The sequence below is a fragment of the Salvelinus alpinus genome, chromosome 8 (genome assembly GCF_045679555.1).
Source record: "Salvelinus alpinus chromosome 8, SLU_Salpinus.1, whole genome shotgun sequence".
Classification (NCBI taxonomy): domain Eukaryota; kingdom Metazoa; phylum Chordata; class Actinopteri; order Salmoniformes; family Salmonidae; genus Salvelinus; species Salvelinus alpinus.
Genome location: NC_092093.1, coordinates 3,557,561 through 3,571,773, shown reverse-complemented (window position 1 = coordinate 3,571,773; position 14,213 = coordinate 3,557,561). Strand labels below are relative to the sequence as shown.

At 44.4% G+C, this 14,213-nt stretch overlaps 3 protein-coding genes across 3 annotated transcripts in view; all 3 read left to right on the top strand.

Moving 5' to 3' along the window:
* ddx1 (DEAD (Asp-Glu-Ala-Asp) box helicase 1) overlaps positions 1-8,649 on the top strand; it is a 57,044-nt gene extending 48,395 nt beyond the window's left edge. Inside the window, exons 23-26 of the mRNA XM_071412442.1 lie at positions 3,920-3,962; positions 6,222-6,317; positions 7,191-7,311; positions 8,140-8,649. Of these exons, the coding sequence (XP_071268543.1) occupies positions 3,920-3,962; positions 6,222-6,317; positions 7,191-7,311; positions 8,140-8,270 (391 nt within the window). The 3' untranslated portion in view covers positions 8,271-8,649. The remainder of the gene's footprint in view (positions 1-3,919; positions 3,963-6,221; positions 6,318-7,190; positions 7,312-8,139) is intronic.
* On the top strand, positions 3,969-5,429 carry LOC139582401 (uncharacterized). Its single transcript, XM_071412361.1, has 5 exons — positions 3,969-4,447; positions 4,628-4,717; positions 4,748-5,185; positions 5,280-5,305; positions 5,400-5,429. Exons 1-5 carry the CDS (start codon positions 4,018-4,020, stop codon positions 5,427-5,429), a joined length of 1,014 nt encoding a protein of 337 aa, XP_071268462.1. The 5' UTR covers positions 3,969-4,017.
* A 1,263-nt stretch (positions 8,650-9,912) lies between the features above and the next one.
* On the top strand, positions 9,913-13,886 carry LOC139582439 (putative nuclease HARBI1). The gene is made up of 8 exons (XM_071412441.1): positions 9,913-11,187; positions 11,278-11,339; positions 11,422-11,508; positions 11,596-11,879; positions 11,959-11,994; positions 12,093-12,647; positions 12,929-13,040; positions 13,135-13,886. The coding sequence occupies exons 6-8, from the start codon at positions 12,579-12,581 to the stop codon at positions 13,503-13,505; spliced, it is 552 nt and encodes a 183-aa protein (XP_071268542.1). The 5' UTR covers positions 9,913-11,187; positions 11,278-11,339; positions 11,422-11,508; positions 11,596-11,879; positions 11,959-11,994; positions 12,093-12,578; the 3' UTR covers positions 13,506-13,886.
* Positions 13,887-14,213: the final 327 nt, after the last annotated feature.

Genomic DNA, 14,213 nt, shown 5'->3' with positions numbered 1-14,213 from the left:
TCAGTAATATCTAGTCTGGTGGAGAGAGAGAGCAGAGAGGTCAGTAATATCTAGTCTGGTGGAGAGAGAGAGAACAGAGAGGTCAGTAATATCTAGTCTGGTGGAGAGAGAGAGAACAGAGAGGTCAGTAATATCTAGTCTGGTGGAGAGAGAGAACAGAGAGGTCAGTAATATCTAGTCTGGTGGAGAGAGAGAGAACAGAGGTCAGTAATATCTAGTCTGGTGGAGAGAGAGCAGAGAGGTCAGTAATATCTAGTCTGGTGGAGAGAGAGAACAGAGAGGTGAGTAATGTCTAGTCTGGTGGAGAGAGAGAACAGAGAGGTGAGTAATATCTAGTCTGGTGGAGAGAGAGAACAGAGAGGTGAGTAATGTCTAGTCTGGTGGAGAGAGAGAACAAAGAGGTCAGTAATATCTAGTCTGGTGGGAGAGAGAGAACAGAGAGGTCAGTAATATCTAGTCTGGTGGAGAGAGAGAACAGAGAGGTCAGTAATATCTAGTCTGGTGGAGAGAGAGAACAGAGAGGTCAGTAATATCTAGTCTGGTGGAGAGAGAGAGAACAGAGAGGTCAGTAATATATAGTCTGGTGGAGAGAGAGAACAGAGAGATCAGTAATATCTAGTCTGGTGGAGAGAGAGAGGTCAGTAATATCTAGTCTGGTGGAGAGAGAGAGCAGAGAGGTCAGTAATATCTAGTCTGGTGGAGAGAGAGAGCAGAGAGGTCAGTAATATCTAGTCTGGTGGAGAGAGAACAGAGAGGTCAGTAATATCTAGTCTGGTGGAGAGAGAGAACAGAGAGGTCAGTAATATCTAGTCTGGTGGAGAGAGAGAGAACAGAGAGGTCAGTAATATCTAGTCTGGTGGAGAGAGAACAGAGATGTGAGTAATATCTAGTCTGGTGGAGAGAGAGAGAACAGAGAGGTCAGTAATATCTAGTCTGGTGGAGAGAGAACAGAGATGTGAGTAATATCTAGTCTGGTGGAGAGAGAGAACAGAGAGATCAGTAATATCTAGTCTGGTGGAGAGAGAGAACAGAGAGGTCAGTAATATCTAGTCTGGTGGAGAGAGAGAGAACAGAGAGGTCAGTAATATCTAGTCTGGTGGAGAGAGAGAACAGAGAGGTCAGTAATATCTAGTCTGGTGGAGAGAGAGAACAGAGAGGTCAGTAATATCTAGTCTGGTGGAGAGAGAGAGGTCAGTAATATCTAGTCTGGTGGAGAGAGAACAGAGAGGTCAGTAATATCTAGTCTGGTGGAGAGAGAACAGAGAGGTCAGTAATATCTAGTCTGGTGGAGAGAGAGAGCAGAGAGGTCAGTAATATCTAGTCTGGTGGAGAGAGAGAACAGAGAGGTCAGTAATATCTAGTCTGGTGGAGAGAGAGAGCAGAGAGGTCAGTAATATCTAGTCTGGTGGAGAGAGAGAACAGAGAGGTCAGTAATATCTAGTCTGGTGGAGAGAGAACAGAGAGGTCAGTAATATCTAGTCTGGTGGAGAGAGAGAACAGAGAGGTCAGTAATATCTAGTCTGGTGGAGAGAGAGAGAACAGAGAGGTCAGTAATATCTAGTCTGGTGGAGAGAGAGCAGAGAGGTCAGTAATATCTAGTCTGGTGGAGAGAGAGAACAGAGAGGTCAGTAATGTCTAGTCTGGTGGAGAGAGAGAACAGAGAGGTCAGTAATATCTAGTCTGGTGGAGAGAGAGAACAAAGAGGTCAGTAATATCTAGTCTGGTGGAGAGAGAGAACAGAGAGGTCAGTAATATCTAGTCTGGTGGAGAGAGAGAACAAAGAGGTCAGTAATATCTAGTCTGGTGGAGAGAGAGAACAGAGAGGTCAGTAATATCTAGTCTGGTGGAGAGAGAGAACAGAGAGGTCAGTAATATCTAGTCTGGTGGAGAGAGAGAACAGAGAGGTCAGTAATATCTAGTCTGGTGGAGAGAGAGAGCAGAGAGGTCAGTAATATCTAGTCTGGTGGAGAGAGAGAACAGAGAGGTCAGTAATATCTAGTCTGGTGGAGAGAGAGAACAGAGAGGTCAGTAATATCTAGTCTGGTGGAGAGAGAGAACAGAGAGGTCAGTAATATCTAGTCTGGTGGAGAGAGAGAACAGAGAGGTCAGTAATATCTAGTCTGGTGGAGAGAGAGAACAGAGAGGTCAGTAATATCTAGTCTGGTGGAGAGAGAGAGCAGAGAGGTCAGTAATATCTAGTCTGGTGGAGAGAGAGAACAGAGAGGTCAGTAATATCTAGTCTGGTGGAGAGAGAGAGCAGAGAGGTCAGTAATATCTAGTCTGGTGGAGAGAGAGAGCAGAGAGGTCAGTAATATCTAGTCTGGTGGAGAGAGAGAACAGAGAGGTCAGTAATATCTAGTCTGGTGGAGAGAGAGAGCAGAGAGGTCAGTAATATCTAGTCTGGTAGAGAGAGAGAGCAGAGAGGTCAGTAATATCTAGTCTGGTGGAGAGAGAGAGCAGAGAGGTCAGTAATATCTAGTCTGGTGGAGAGAGAGAGCAGAGAGGTCAGTAATATCTAGTCTGGTGGAGAGAGAACAGAGAGGTCAGTAATATCTAGTCTGGTGGAGAGAGAGAACAGAGAGGTCAGTAATATCTAGTCTGGTGGAGAGAGAGAGAACAGAGAGGTCAGTAATATCTAGTCTGGTGGAGAGAGAACAGAGATGTGAGTAATATCTAGTCTGGTGGAGAGAGAGAACAGAGAGGTCAGTAATATCTAGTCTGGTGGAGAGAGAGAACAGAGAGGTCAGTAATATCTAGTCTGGTGGAGAGAGAACAGAGAGGTCAGTAATATCTAGTCTGGTGGAGAGAGAGAGAACAGAGAGGTCAGTAATATCTAGTCTGGTGGAGAGAGAGAGGTCAGTAATATCTAGTCTGGTGGAGAGAGAGAACAGAGAGGTCATTAATATCTAGTCTGGTGGAGAGAGAGAGCAGAGAGGTCAGTAATATCTAGTCTGGTGGAGAGAGAGAGCAGAGAGGTCAGTAATATCTAGTCTGGTGGAGAGAGAGAACAGAGAGGTCAGTAATATCTAGTCTGGTGGAGAGAGAGAACAGAGAGGTCAGTAATATCTAGTCTGGTGGAGAGAGAGAACAGAGAGGTCAGTAATATCTAGTCTGGTGGAGAGAGAGAACAGAGAGGTCAGTAATATCTAGTCTGGTGGAGAGAGAGAGCAGAGAGGTCAGTAATATCTAGTCTGGTGGAGAGAGAGAACAGAGAGGTCAGTAATATCTAGTCTGGTGGAGAGAGAGAGGTCAGTAATATCTAGTCTGGTGGAGAGAGAGAACAGAGAGGTCATTAATATCTAGTCTGGTGGAGAGAGAGAACAGAGAGGTCAGTAATGTCTAGTCTGGTGGAGAGAGAGCAGAGAGGTCAGTAATATCTAGTCTGGTGGAGAGAGAGAACAGAGAGGTCAGTAATGTCTAGTCTGGTGGAGAGAGAGCAGAGAGGTCAGTAATATCTAGTCTGGTGGAGAGAGAGAGAACAGAGAGGTCAGTAATGTCTAGTCTGGTGGAGAGAGAGAACAGAGAGGTCAGTAATATCTAGTCTGGTGGAGAGAGAGAGAACAGAGAGGTCAGTAATATCTAGTCTGGTGGAGAGAGAGAGAACAGAGAGGTCAGTAATATCTAGTCTGGTGGAGAGAGAGAACAGAGAGGTCAGTAATATCTAGTCTGGTGGAGAGAGAGAGAACAGAGAGGTCAGTAATATCTAGTCTGGTGGAGAGAGAGAGAACAGAGAGGTCAGTAATATCTCGTTATTGCCATATAAGACAGAGAGAACTAGACTAGTGGATGTATCAGTGGGCCTGTTCTCCAAGTCGCGTATCAGAGAATCTGTATTGACGATGCTTTTAGTCCTGAATTAGGTTTCATCTGTCTGGGAAAACCACATCTACAAAAACTCAATTCTCTCTTCTTCTTTTAGGATGGGATTGGCCATCTCTCTCGTTGCCATGGAGAAGGAGAAGGTAAGGCCATAGGTCAGAATATTCGTTGTAGTTCTGTCTGTAGGTGTGGTATCATATGTCTGTAGGTGTGGTATCATACGTCATTGTGTCTGTAGGTGTGGTATCATACGTCATTGTGTCTGTAGGTGTGGTATCATACGTCATTGTGTCTGTAGGTGTGGTATCATATGTCATTGTGTCTGTAGGTGTGGTATCATATGTCATTGTGTCTGTAGGTGTGGTATCATACGTCATTGTGTCTGTAGGTGTGGTATCATATGTCATTGTGTCTGTAGGTGTGGTATCATATGTCATTGTGTCTGTAGGTGTGGTATCATATGTCATTGTGTCTGTAGGTGTGGTATCATATGTCATTGTGTCTGTAGGTGTGGTATCATACGTCATTGTGTCTGTAGGTGTGGTATCACACGTCATTGTGTCTGTAGGTGTGGTATCATACGTCATTGTGTCTGTAGGTGTGGTATCATATGTCATTGTGTCTGTAGGTGTGGTATCATATGTCATTGTGTCTTTAGGTGTGGTATCATACGTCATTGTGTCTGTAGGTGTGGTATCATACGTCATTGTGTCTGTAGGTGTGGTATCATACGTCATTGTGTCTGTAGGTGTGGTATCATACGTCATTGTGTCTGTAGGTGTGGTATCATACGTCATTGTGTCTGTAGGTGTGGTATCATACGTCATTGTGTCTGTAGGTGTGGTATCATATGTCATTGTGTCTGTAGGTGTGGTATCATACGTCATTGTGTCTGTAGGTGTGGTATCATACGTCATTGTGTCTGTAGGTGTGGTATCATATGTCATTGTGTCTGTAGGTGTGGTATCATACGTCATTGTGTCTGTAGGTGTGGTATCATACGTCATTGTGTCTGTAGGTGTGGTATCATACGTCATTGTGTCTGTAGGTGTGGTATCATACGTCATTGTGTCTGTAGGTGTGGTATCACACGTCATTGTGTCTGTAGGTGTGGTATCATATGTCTGTAGGTGTGGTATCATACGTCATTGTGTCTGTAGGTGTGGTATCATACGTCATTGTGTCTGTAGGTGTGGTATCACACGTCATTGTGTCTGTAGGTGTGGTATCATACGTCATTGTGTCTGTAGGTGTGGTATCATATGTCATTGTGTCTGTAGGTGTGGTATCATACGTCATTGTGTCTGTAGGTGTGGTATCATACGTCATTGTGTCTGTAGGTGTGGTATCATACGTCATTGTGTCTGTAGGTGTGGTATCATACGTCATTGTGTCTGTAGGTGTGGTATCATACGTCATTGTGTCTGTAGGTGTGGTATCATACGTCATTGTGTCTGTAGGTGTGGTATCATACGTCATTGTGTCTGTAGGTGTGGTATCATACGTCATTGTGTCTGTAGGTGTGGTATCATACGTCATTGTGTCTGTAGGTGTGGTATCATACGTCATTGTGTCTGTAGGTGTGGTATCATACGTCATTGTGTCTGTAGGTGTGGTATCATACGTCATTGTGTCTGTAGGTGTGGTATCATACGTCATTGTGTCTGTAGGTGTGGTATCATACGTCATTGTGTCTGTAGGTGTGGTATCATATGTCATTGTGTCTGTAGGTGTGGTATCATACGTCATTGTGTCTGTAGGTGTGGTATCATATGTCATTGTGTCTGTAGGTGTGGTATCATACGTCATTGTGTCTGTAGGTGTGGTATCATACGTCATTGTGTCTGTAGGTGTGGTATCATACGTCATTGTGTCTGTAGGTGTGGTATCATACGTCATTGTGTCTGTAGGTGTGGTATCACACGTCATTGTGTCTGTAGGTGTGGTATCATACGTCATTGTGTCTGTAGGTGTGGTATCATACGTCATTGTGTCTGTAGGTGTGGTATCATACGTCATTGTGTCTGTAGGTGTGGTATCATACGTCATTGTGTCTGTAGGTGTGGTATCATACGTCATTGTGTCTGTAGGTGTGGTATCATACGTCATTGTGTCTGTAGGTGTGGTATCATACGTCATTGTGTCTGTAGGTGTGGTATCATACGTCATTGTGTCTGTAGGTGTGGTATCATACGTCATTGTGTCTGTAGGTGTGGTATCATACGTCATTGTGTCTGTAGGTGTGGTATCATACGTCATTGTGTCTGTAGGTGTGGTATCATACGTCATTGTGTCTGTAGGTGTGGTATCATACGTCATTGTGTCTGTAGGTGTGGTATCATATGTCTGTAGGTGTGGTATCATATGTCTGTAGGTGTGGTATCATGTCATTGTGTCTGTAGGTGTGGTATCATACGTGTGCCAACCGGGGCAGAGGGTGTCACAACACCAGGCTGAAGGACGATGGAGGATGTACCATCTGGTACAATGAGAAGGAGGTGAGGACACCACTCCTACCAAGACTACCTCTTCCTCTGCTAGTCACACTCCCTCCTTCCACCACCCCCCCCCTCTCTCTCTCTCTCTCTCTCTCTCTCTCTCTCTCTCTCTCTCTCTCTCTCTCTCTCTCTCTCTCTCTGTCTGTCTGTCTGTCTGTCTGTCTGTCTGTCTGTCTGTCTGTCTGTCTGTCTGTCTGTCTGTCTGTCTGTCTGTCTGTCTGTCTGTCTGTCTGTCTGTCTGTCTGTCTGTCTGTCTGTCTGTCTGTCTGTCTGTCTGTCTGTCTGTCTGTCTGTCTGTCTGTCTGTCTGTCTGTCTCTCTCTCTCTCTCTCTCTCTCTCTCTCTTTCACTCTGTCTCTCTCTCTTTCACTCTGTCTCTCTCTCTTTCACTCTGTCTCTCACTCTGTCTCTCACTCTGTCTCTCACTCTGTCTCTCACTCTGTCTCTCACTCTGTCTCTCACTCTGTCTCTCACTCTGTCTCTCACTCTGTCTCTCACTCTGTCTCTCACTCTGTCTCTCACTCACTCTCTCACTCTGTCTCTCACTCACTCTCTCACTCTCTCTCACTCACTCTCTCACTCTGTCTCTCACTCACTCTCTCACTCACTCTCTCACTCACTCTCTCACTCACTCTCTCACTCACTCTCTCTCTCTCTCTGTCTCCTCTCACTCACTCTCTCTCACTCACTCTCCATGTCTGTCTGTCTCTCTCTCACTCTCTCTCACTCACTCTCCATGTCTGTCTGTCTCTCTCTCACTCTCTCTCTCTCTCTCACTCTCTCTCTCTCTCTCACTCTCTCTCTCACTCCTACTCTCTCTGTCTGTCTGTCTGTCTCTCCATCCTTTCTCTTCATGAGTCTCTCCGTTCCTCAGCTGCTGTCCGACGTGGAAGAGCATTTAAAGTGTACCATCACCCAGTGTGAACCGGACATCAAGGTCCCGGTGGACGACTTTGACGGCAAGGTGACCTACGGCAAGCGCAGAGCAGCAGCAGGTGTGTTACTGTTGTTGTTGTGTATCTGTGCAGTCGGTTCATGTGTTTTAAAGGGATTGTGACTGCCGTTATTTACACTAAAGCTGACAGATAGTGAAGTGTGATTCATCACTCCAGAGAACGCGTTTCCACTGCTCCAGAGTCCAATGGCGGCGAGCTTTACACCAATCCAGCCGACACTTGGCATTGCGCATAGTGATCTTAGGCTTGTGTGCGGCTGCTCGGCCATGGAAACCCATTTCATGAAGCTCCTGACGAACAGTTCTTGTGCTGATGTTGCTTCCAGAGGCAGTTTTGAACACGGTAGTGAGTGTTGTGACCGAGGACAGATGATGTTTAAGCGCTAAGTGTTTCAGCACTCGGTAGTTCTGGGGCAGCTCTAGAAGGACAGAAATTTAACCAACTTGTTGGAAAGGTGGCATCCTATGACGCACTTCAGCACTCGGCGGTCCCGTTCTGTGAGCTTGTGTGGCCTACCACTTCACGGCTGAGCCGTTGTTGCTCCTAGACATTTCCACTTCACAATAACAGCACCTACAGTTGACCCGGGCAGCTCTAGCAGGACAGATATTTGACGAACTGACTTGTTGGAAAGGGGACATCCTATGACGATGCCACGTTGAAAGTCACTGAGCTCTTCAGTAAGGTCATTCTACTGCCAATGTTTGTCTATGGAGATTGCATGGCTGTGTGCTCGATTTAGCAATGGGTGTTGCTGAAATAGCCACGTCCACTAATATGAAGAGATGTCCACATACTTTTGTATATGTAATTTAAAGCTTGGTTAATTTCTCTGTCTGTCTCTGTCTCCGTCTCTCTCATATCCAGGTGGTAACTATAGTGGCCATGTGGCTGCATTGGCTCCTACAGTTCAGGAGCTGGCCAATCTGGAGAGAGAAGCTCAGACTTCCTTCCTTCATCTGGGGTACCTGCCCAACCAGCTGTTCAAAGCCTTCTGAGCACACACCTGCCGGTCTAGATACGCAGTTACACCTGGGCTTACATCAACCCACTTCAGTCCTGCTTCCTGTCCACACACACACACACACAGTGTACCTACCCAACATGCAGTGTACCTACAGACCGCTGTAGTTTTGATTTCGTACCTGGAGAACGAGCAGCATAGTTAAACACGTCTCTGGTTGGATATGAAGTGGTCCGGAGTCCGGAGATAAACTTAGTGACTAGAGTCACAAATAAATGAAATTAGTGAAACATAAACACATAAATGAGTTATTATTTCCCTTCTAAAGGATTAATTTAATAAAATTACTCTAAAATGATTTGAGTTTGAGCTGTTGAAATATTACTTCTGCCAAAATAAAGTGTAAAATTAAACAGTTTCAATGTCGTTTTTGGTTTCATTCCACCAATTCACCTCAACATGTTCAATAAAGCTGAGAAACACAACGTCTGTAGGTTTGACAACTTCATTTTACCTAGAAGATGTACCTAGTAATACCAGGAACTACTGTCTACAGTACCTACTAATACCAGGAACTACTGTCTACAGTACCTACTAATACCAGGAACTACTGGCTACAATACCTGTTTCCATTGATCATCCTTGAGATGTTTCTACAACTTGATTGGAGTCCACCTGTGATAAATTCAATTGATTGGACATGATTTAGAAAGGCAAAAATCAAATCAAATGTATTTATAAAGCCCTTCGTACATATCTCAAAGAAGCCTAAAACCTCAAACAGCAGCAATGCAGGTCAACTCGTGGATTTAATCCAGCAACCATTTGGTTACTGGCCCAACACTCCTACCCTCCAGGTTATCTGCAGCCCTTGAATGCCAAGCGGTACACCTACGGTGAAGCACGATGGTGGCAGCATCATGAGGTGGGGCTGTTTTTCAGCACCAGGGACTGGGAGACTAGTCAGGATCGAGACAAAGATGAACGGAGAAAAGTTCAGAGAGATCCATGATGAAAACTTGCTCCAAAGCTCTCAGGACATCAGACTGAGGAGAAGGTTCACCTTCCAACAGGACAACGACCCTAAGCACACAGCCAAGACAAAGCAGGAATGGCTTCAGGACAAGTCTCAATGTCCTTGAGTGGCCCAGCCAGAGCCCGGACTTGAACCTGATCAAATATCTCTGGAGAGACATGAAAATAGTTGTGCAGCAACTCTCCCCAGTTAAAAAATGTTTTGTATACATTTGTCAACATTTCTAAAAACCTGTTTTTGCTTTGGCATTATGGGATATTGTGTGTAGATTGATTTGAGGGGATACAAATCTATTTAATCCATTTTATAATAAAGCTGTAACGTAACAAAATGTGGAAAAAGTCGAGGGGTCTGAATACTTTCCGAATGCACTGTATAATACCAGGAATAAATCCATCCAATTCCACTAGAGGGCGCCCTTTAATCACCTCAGAACAATTGACAGAATGATACACATTATTTTATATTCAACCATTTTATGATGTACTGAATGCAGTGGTTGAAGTTTCTCTGCGACGGATTCTGGAGAGAGGTTGTCTTTGAGATCTGGTTTGGAGATAACATATATTCGCAAATAATAATGTACTCAAATATTATTTTCTCTGTTATATGCTGTGTGCAGTGCCCTGCCATGCATGATTGTGGCTGACACTGCAATGTTCAGATGAAGGGAATGAAATCGTCTACCCAGCGTCTCCCAGCGGCTAGCAGCATCTCCCAGCCCACCTACGAGTAACTCACCAAGCAATTCTGAAAGAACATTGATTTACTCAAATCTGTTTCCATCACAAACCTGTCATTAACAAGCTCCTGGTTTCTATCCAATCAAAAGCCACATTATCCCACCCCTGGTTAGCCACTATTGGCTTACAAAAAGACATAACATACTAGACATTTATAGGATAAATCAGGGGCCTGTTGCACAAAAGTAGAATTAAGACATCCGGGATAAATGACTCAGCTGAGCTCAATGAAGCCAAAACATGTGCGTCCAGGCTTAATTGGTTGCACAAAGACCAAGCCAGGATGAGCAGACACGGATTCATTAAGCCAGGTGAAACCAATCCTGGATAGGTGCGCGCTCACGGCTCACTCAAATAGACCCCGCCACAGATCACAGATTAACTGATTTACCATGGCAACTAGAGCCGCGTACTTTTCCCCGTCGGAAGCACAAATCCTCATGGAGGCATACGAGGAGGTAAAAGATATAATTAAGAAGAAAGGCAACACCGCCACAGTGATAAAGCAAAGAGAAAAAGCGTGGCAAAGTATTGCAGACCGCCTGAATGCGTAAGTAGTGCACAATTACACACTCACCGCTCCGCTGAAACATCACAATTACAATTCAAATATTTAATTCACATCTCCAAAAATGCAGTTGTACTTTAATTATGAAACGGTTAAATTTTTAATTGAAATGAACTGCAGATATGAGTGAAATTGTGTAAAGTAACTCCATCACACTGTATAAAGCTATGATACATTTTTTGATATTTTTACTGAAAACAAGACAAAAATACCAAGTAATTTTTTGCAGTGTGACTCCATTAAATGTGTGTGTGTGTGTGTGTGTGTAGATTAAACATGAACGGGCCAAAACGGACATGGCAGCAGGTCAAAATCAAATACAAGAACATTCTGCAGAATGGTATGGTCCCTGACTAATATTTAACAAAGCACAAGCATATATTGTACCCAGAAGGTGCCTGCTCACACATTGTCTGTACTGTTTTAGCAGTGAAAAAGAATACCCACAGACAAGGCACGGGTGGTGGGTCACCAAAGGCTGACCTTACCCCAGCAGAGGACATGGCCTTGGAGCTAAATAAAGGCAGGCCCGTCTTAGAGGGGATCCCTGGGGGGAAAGAGACGAGCATAGGTTCCTCCCAAGATGCCACCCGCTTCATTCAAGGTATGTCCTTCCATCTCTACATGGGATACAACCACATTCATATTGAATCAATTTGGACTGTCTGACTTTGGTTTACCTATTGCCTTGCAGTGTCTGGCAGCACTGTGTTCCTGTTAGAGCCACCAGCACAAGCACCAGACGATGCTGATCCAGTGAGTACTCCATCAAAGGCATACTGTAGGCCTGGCATGTCTTGTCTACTAGCTTCAATATGAATCCGATTAAATGTGATAGGGTGAAGGCCCCAGTGCAGCAGCAACAGCACATGATGGAGACGATGATGAGGAGGAGACCATCTCTCTGGATTCCAGAAGGCATGAGGTATCATGTTAAGACTGTGAAAGTACTATTTACTCTACAATGGTGAGGAGTCCTCATCAAAATCAAAAAATCTAATTTCTTTTACAGGACCCAGATGCTATACAGTGGGAAAACCAGCCTGGCAACATAGTGCGTATTAATAAAAGGACACCACATCCTGCCAAATTCCAGCTGCGCTAATTGTATTGTGTTCACAGAGCTCACAAGCTATCAGAAAGTTGTATGGCAACCACCTCCGGCGCCAAATAGAACTGGCAGACATAGACATTCAGTACAAGAAGAAAAAGATGGAAAATCTTGCACTGGAGTCCGAAATAAAAAAGAGGACAATTAGGAAACTGGACCTTGAAATAAAAAAACTTGAGAGGGAGGTGAGATATGCCTTCAATGTACACTGTATGCTAACTGTAACACAAATGTATTAATCATTATTTTTCTTTCCTCCCCCAGCTCCAAGAAGATGACACAGCTCAAAATAAAAATTAGGTATATTCTCGTAAAGTCAAGTGAGCCATGACATATGAGCTCTTATTGTGAGCACACAGGACGGTGGCATCTTTCTAAGTTTTTTTTTATTTTCCCAGCAATCAGTACAACCAAGTCATCGTTATAAGGCATCGCCCTCTTTTGCCCACCCCCCCAGCACCAGGTGTGGCCACTAGCCTATATGAAGGCCCAAAATTGTGTGTTCCTTTCTGCTCTGACAATGGCATGCCCATTCGTGCGAGATGTGGTGGATGAAGAAGCACTTGTGCTGAGGAGAGCCTTCAGGCGAGAAAGGGTCTTCAGGGACCGGTTGGACCCACTGGCCTTCCCTGATGACCATCTATATGAAAGATACAGGTTTTCTGCAGATGGCATCAGGTATCTATGCAGACTACTGGGTCCCAGGATTAAGCACCGCACTGCACGGAGCCATGCACTGAGTGTGGAGCAAATGGTTTGTGTGGCCTTGCGCTTTTTTGCTAGTGGAGCCTTCCTGTACTCAGTGGGGGATGCAGAACAGCTGAACAAGGCCACAATTTGCCGCACAATAAGGAGTGTGTGTCTGGCTATCAAAGCATTAGCAGATGTCTTCATCTCCTTCCCTGGCCACAGAAGACTCTGTGACATCAAAGAGGAGTTCTATAGGATTGCAGGTAAGAGGATCTACAAATTACAGGACAACTGTTAACACATAGTAGGATACTCATTACTTTGTGTGACAGGTTTCCCCAATGTCATTGGTGCAGTGGACTGCACACACATAAGGATAAAAGCCCCCTCAGGTGCCCATGAGGCCGATTTTGTGAATAGGAAATCCTTTCACAGCATTAATGTTCAGGTGAACATAACTTTTTGATATTGTCCATTGACGAACACTCTGCATTGCCAGTGATGTGCATTGATTGGTGTAATATTCCTCATCTTATGATTTCAGATGGTCTGCAATGCTGACTGTGTGATCAGCAATGTTGTGGCAAAATGGCCTGGCTCAGTCCATGACTCCAGAATCTTTCGGGCCTCTGAAATCTATCAGTGCCTATCACAAGGTAAGCCACACAACCCCTATTTATAACCATCATGGCTGTGTCAAGAATATCACTGTGTTTATGAGGTAGTAATGATGAGATTTTGTGTTGACAGGTGAACTCTCTGGTGTGTTGCTGGGAGACAGGGGGTATGGCTGCCAGCCTTTTCTCCTGACACCTTTCACAGACCCCCAGGAAGCACAGCAGGCCTACAACCATGCCCATGCCAGGACCAGGGCCAGAGTTGAAATGACCTTTGGCCTCCTGAAGGCACGCTTTCACTGCCTTCACAAATTAAGGGTCAGCCCTGTTAGGGCATGTGATATTACTGTGGCTTGTGCTGTCCTCCACAATGTGGCCTGCCTGAGGAAGGAGAGGGCCCCCAGAGTGCCACCAGCCATGGACTGGGACAATCCGGCAATCTTCCCTGATGACGACAGTGGTCGGCTGCTGAGGGACCAATATGTGTTGAATTATTTTAGTTAGTATGTGTGCTTTCAATTTTGGTTAAATATGTCCTGCGGTGGCAGAGGAATTTGGGTTTTTTTGGGTTCGTTTTTTGACGAATTTGGCCTCTTATGATGTTTGTGCGGTATACTGTGTGTAATACAAGGCTGCAGGGAGGCTACTGCATCCATTCATTTGTCTGTTCAGTTGATGTGTATGGATTTGTCCTGCATTTATTTTAGTGTGCAGACATGCAGGGTGTGTTATATACAGACCTTTGAATGTGTATGTATCATTTTGTATAATATGCTTGGATTCTGTGCTTTCCATCTTGTAGAGTCACTGTGACTTCAGTTTCGAAAGGAGCTGATGGTTTACCTGCTTTGTTTTGTCCTTATTCAATAAAGGAACATAATGTTACACATTGTGTTTTTATATTCATATGGAATGTGTATTTGTTTATGACAGAGTACTAGGGCCACACTGAAGAAAAAGGATAAAGTCATAAATTTATGAGGCTGGTTCTTTCTGCAGAAAAGCTACATATTGTTTTTACAGTTTTGATACTTATGACAATGTGATACTTAATATTCTGGCACATCAGCATGTCTTTGTTTATGAAACCATACTGAAGTACAATTTCACGAAATGCCCCACATCTGTCATTTTAACAACTGTCCTCCTTTAAAACAACTGGTTACAATATTATGACTTGTGTTTTTTTCCCCTCTGTGGCCCTAATATTCT

Bases quoted from the DNA above. Each gene is read 5' to 3' on its own strand.
- LOC139582401 (XM_071412361.1), top strand. From the start codon at position 4,018: ATGTCTGTAGGTGTGGTATCATACGTCATTGTGTCTGTAGGTGTGGTA. The intron at 4,448-4,627 runs GTGTGGTATCAT...TTGTGTCTGTAG, and splicing joins ATATGTCATTGTGTCTGTAG to GTGTGGTATCATACGTCATT. The intron at 5,186-5,279 runs GTAGGTGTGGTA...TTGTGTCTGTAG, and splicing joins TATCATACGTCATTGTGTCT to GTGTGGTATCATACGTCATT.
- LOC139582439 (XM_071412441.1), top strand. From the start codon at position 12,579: ATGTCTTCATCTCCTTCCCTGGCCACAGAAGACTCTGTGACATCAAAG. The intron at 12,648-12,928 runs GTAAGAGGATCT...TTATGATTTCAG, and splicing joins GGAGTTCTATAGGATTGCAG to ATGGTCTGCAATGCTGACTG. The intron at 13,041-13,134 runs GTAAGCCACACA...TTGTGTTGACAG, and splicing joins CTATCAGTGCCTATCACAAG to GTGAACTCTCTGGTGTGTTG.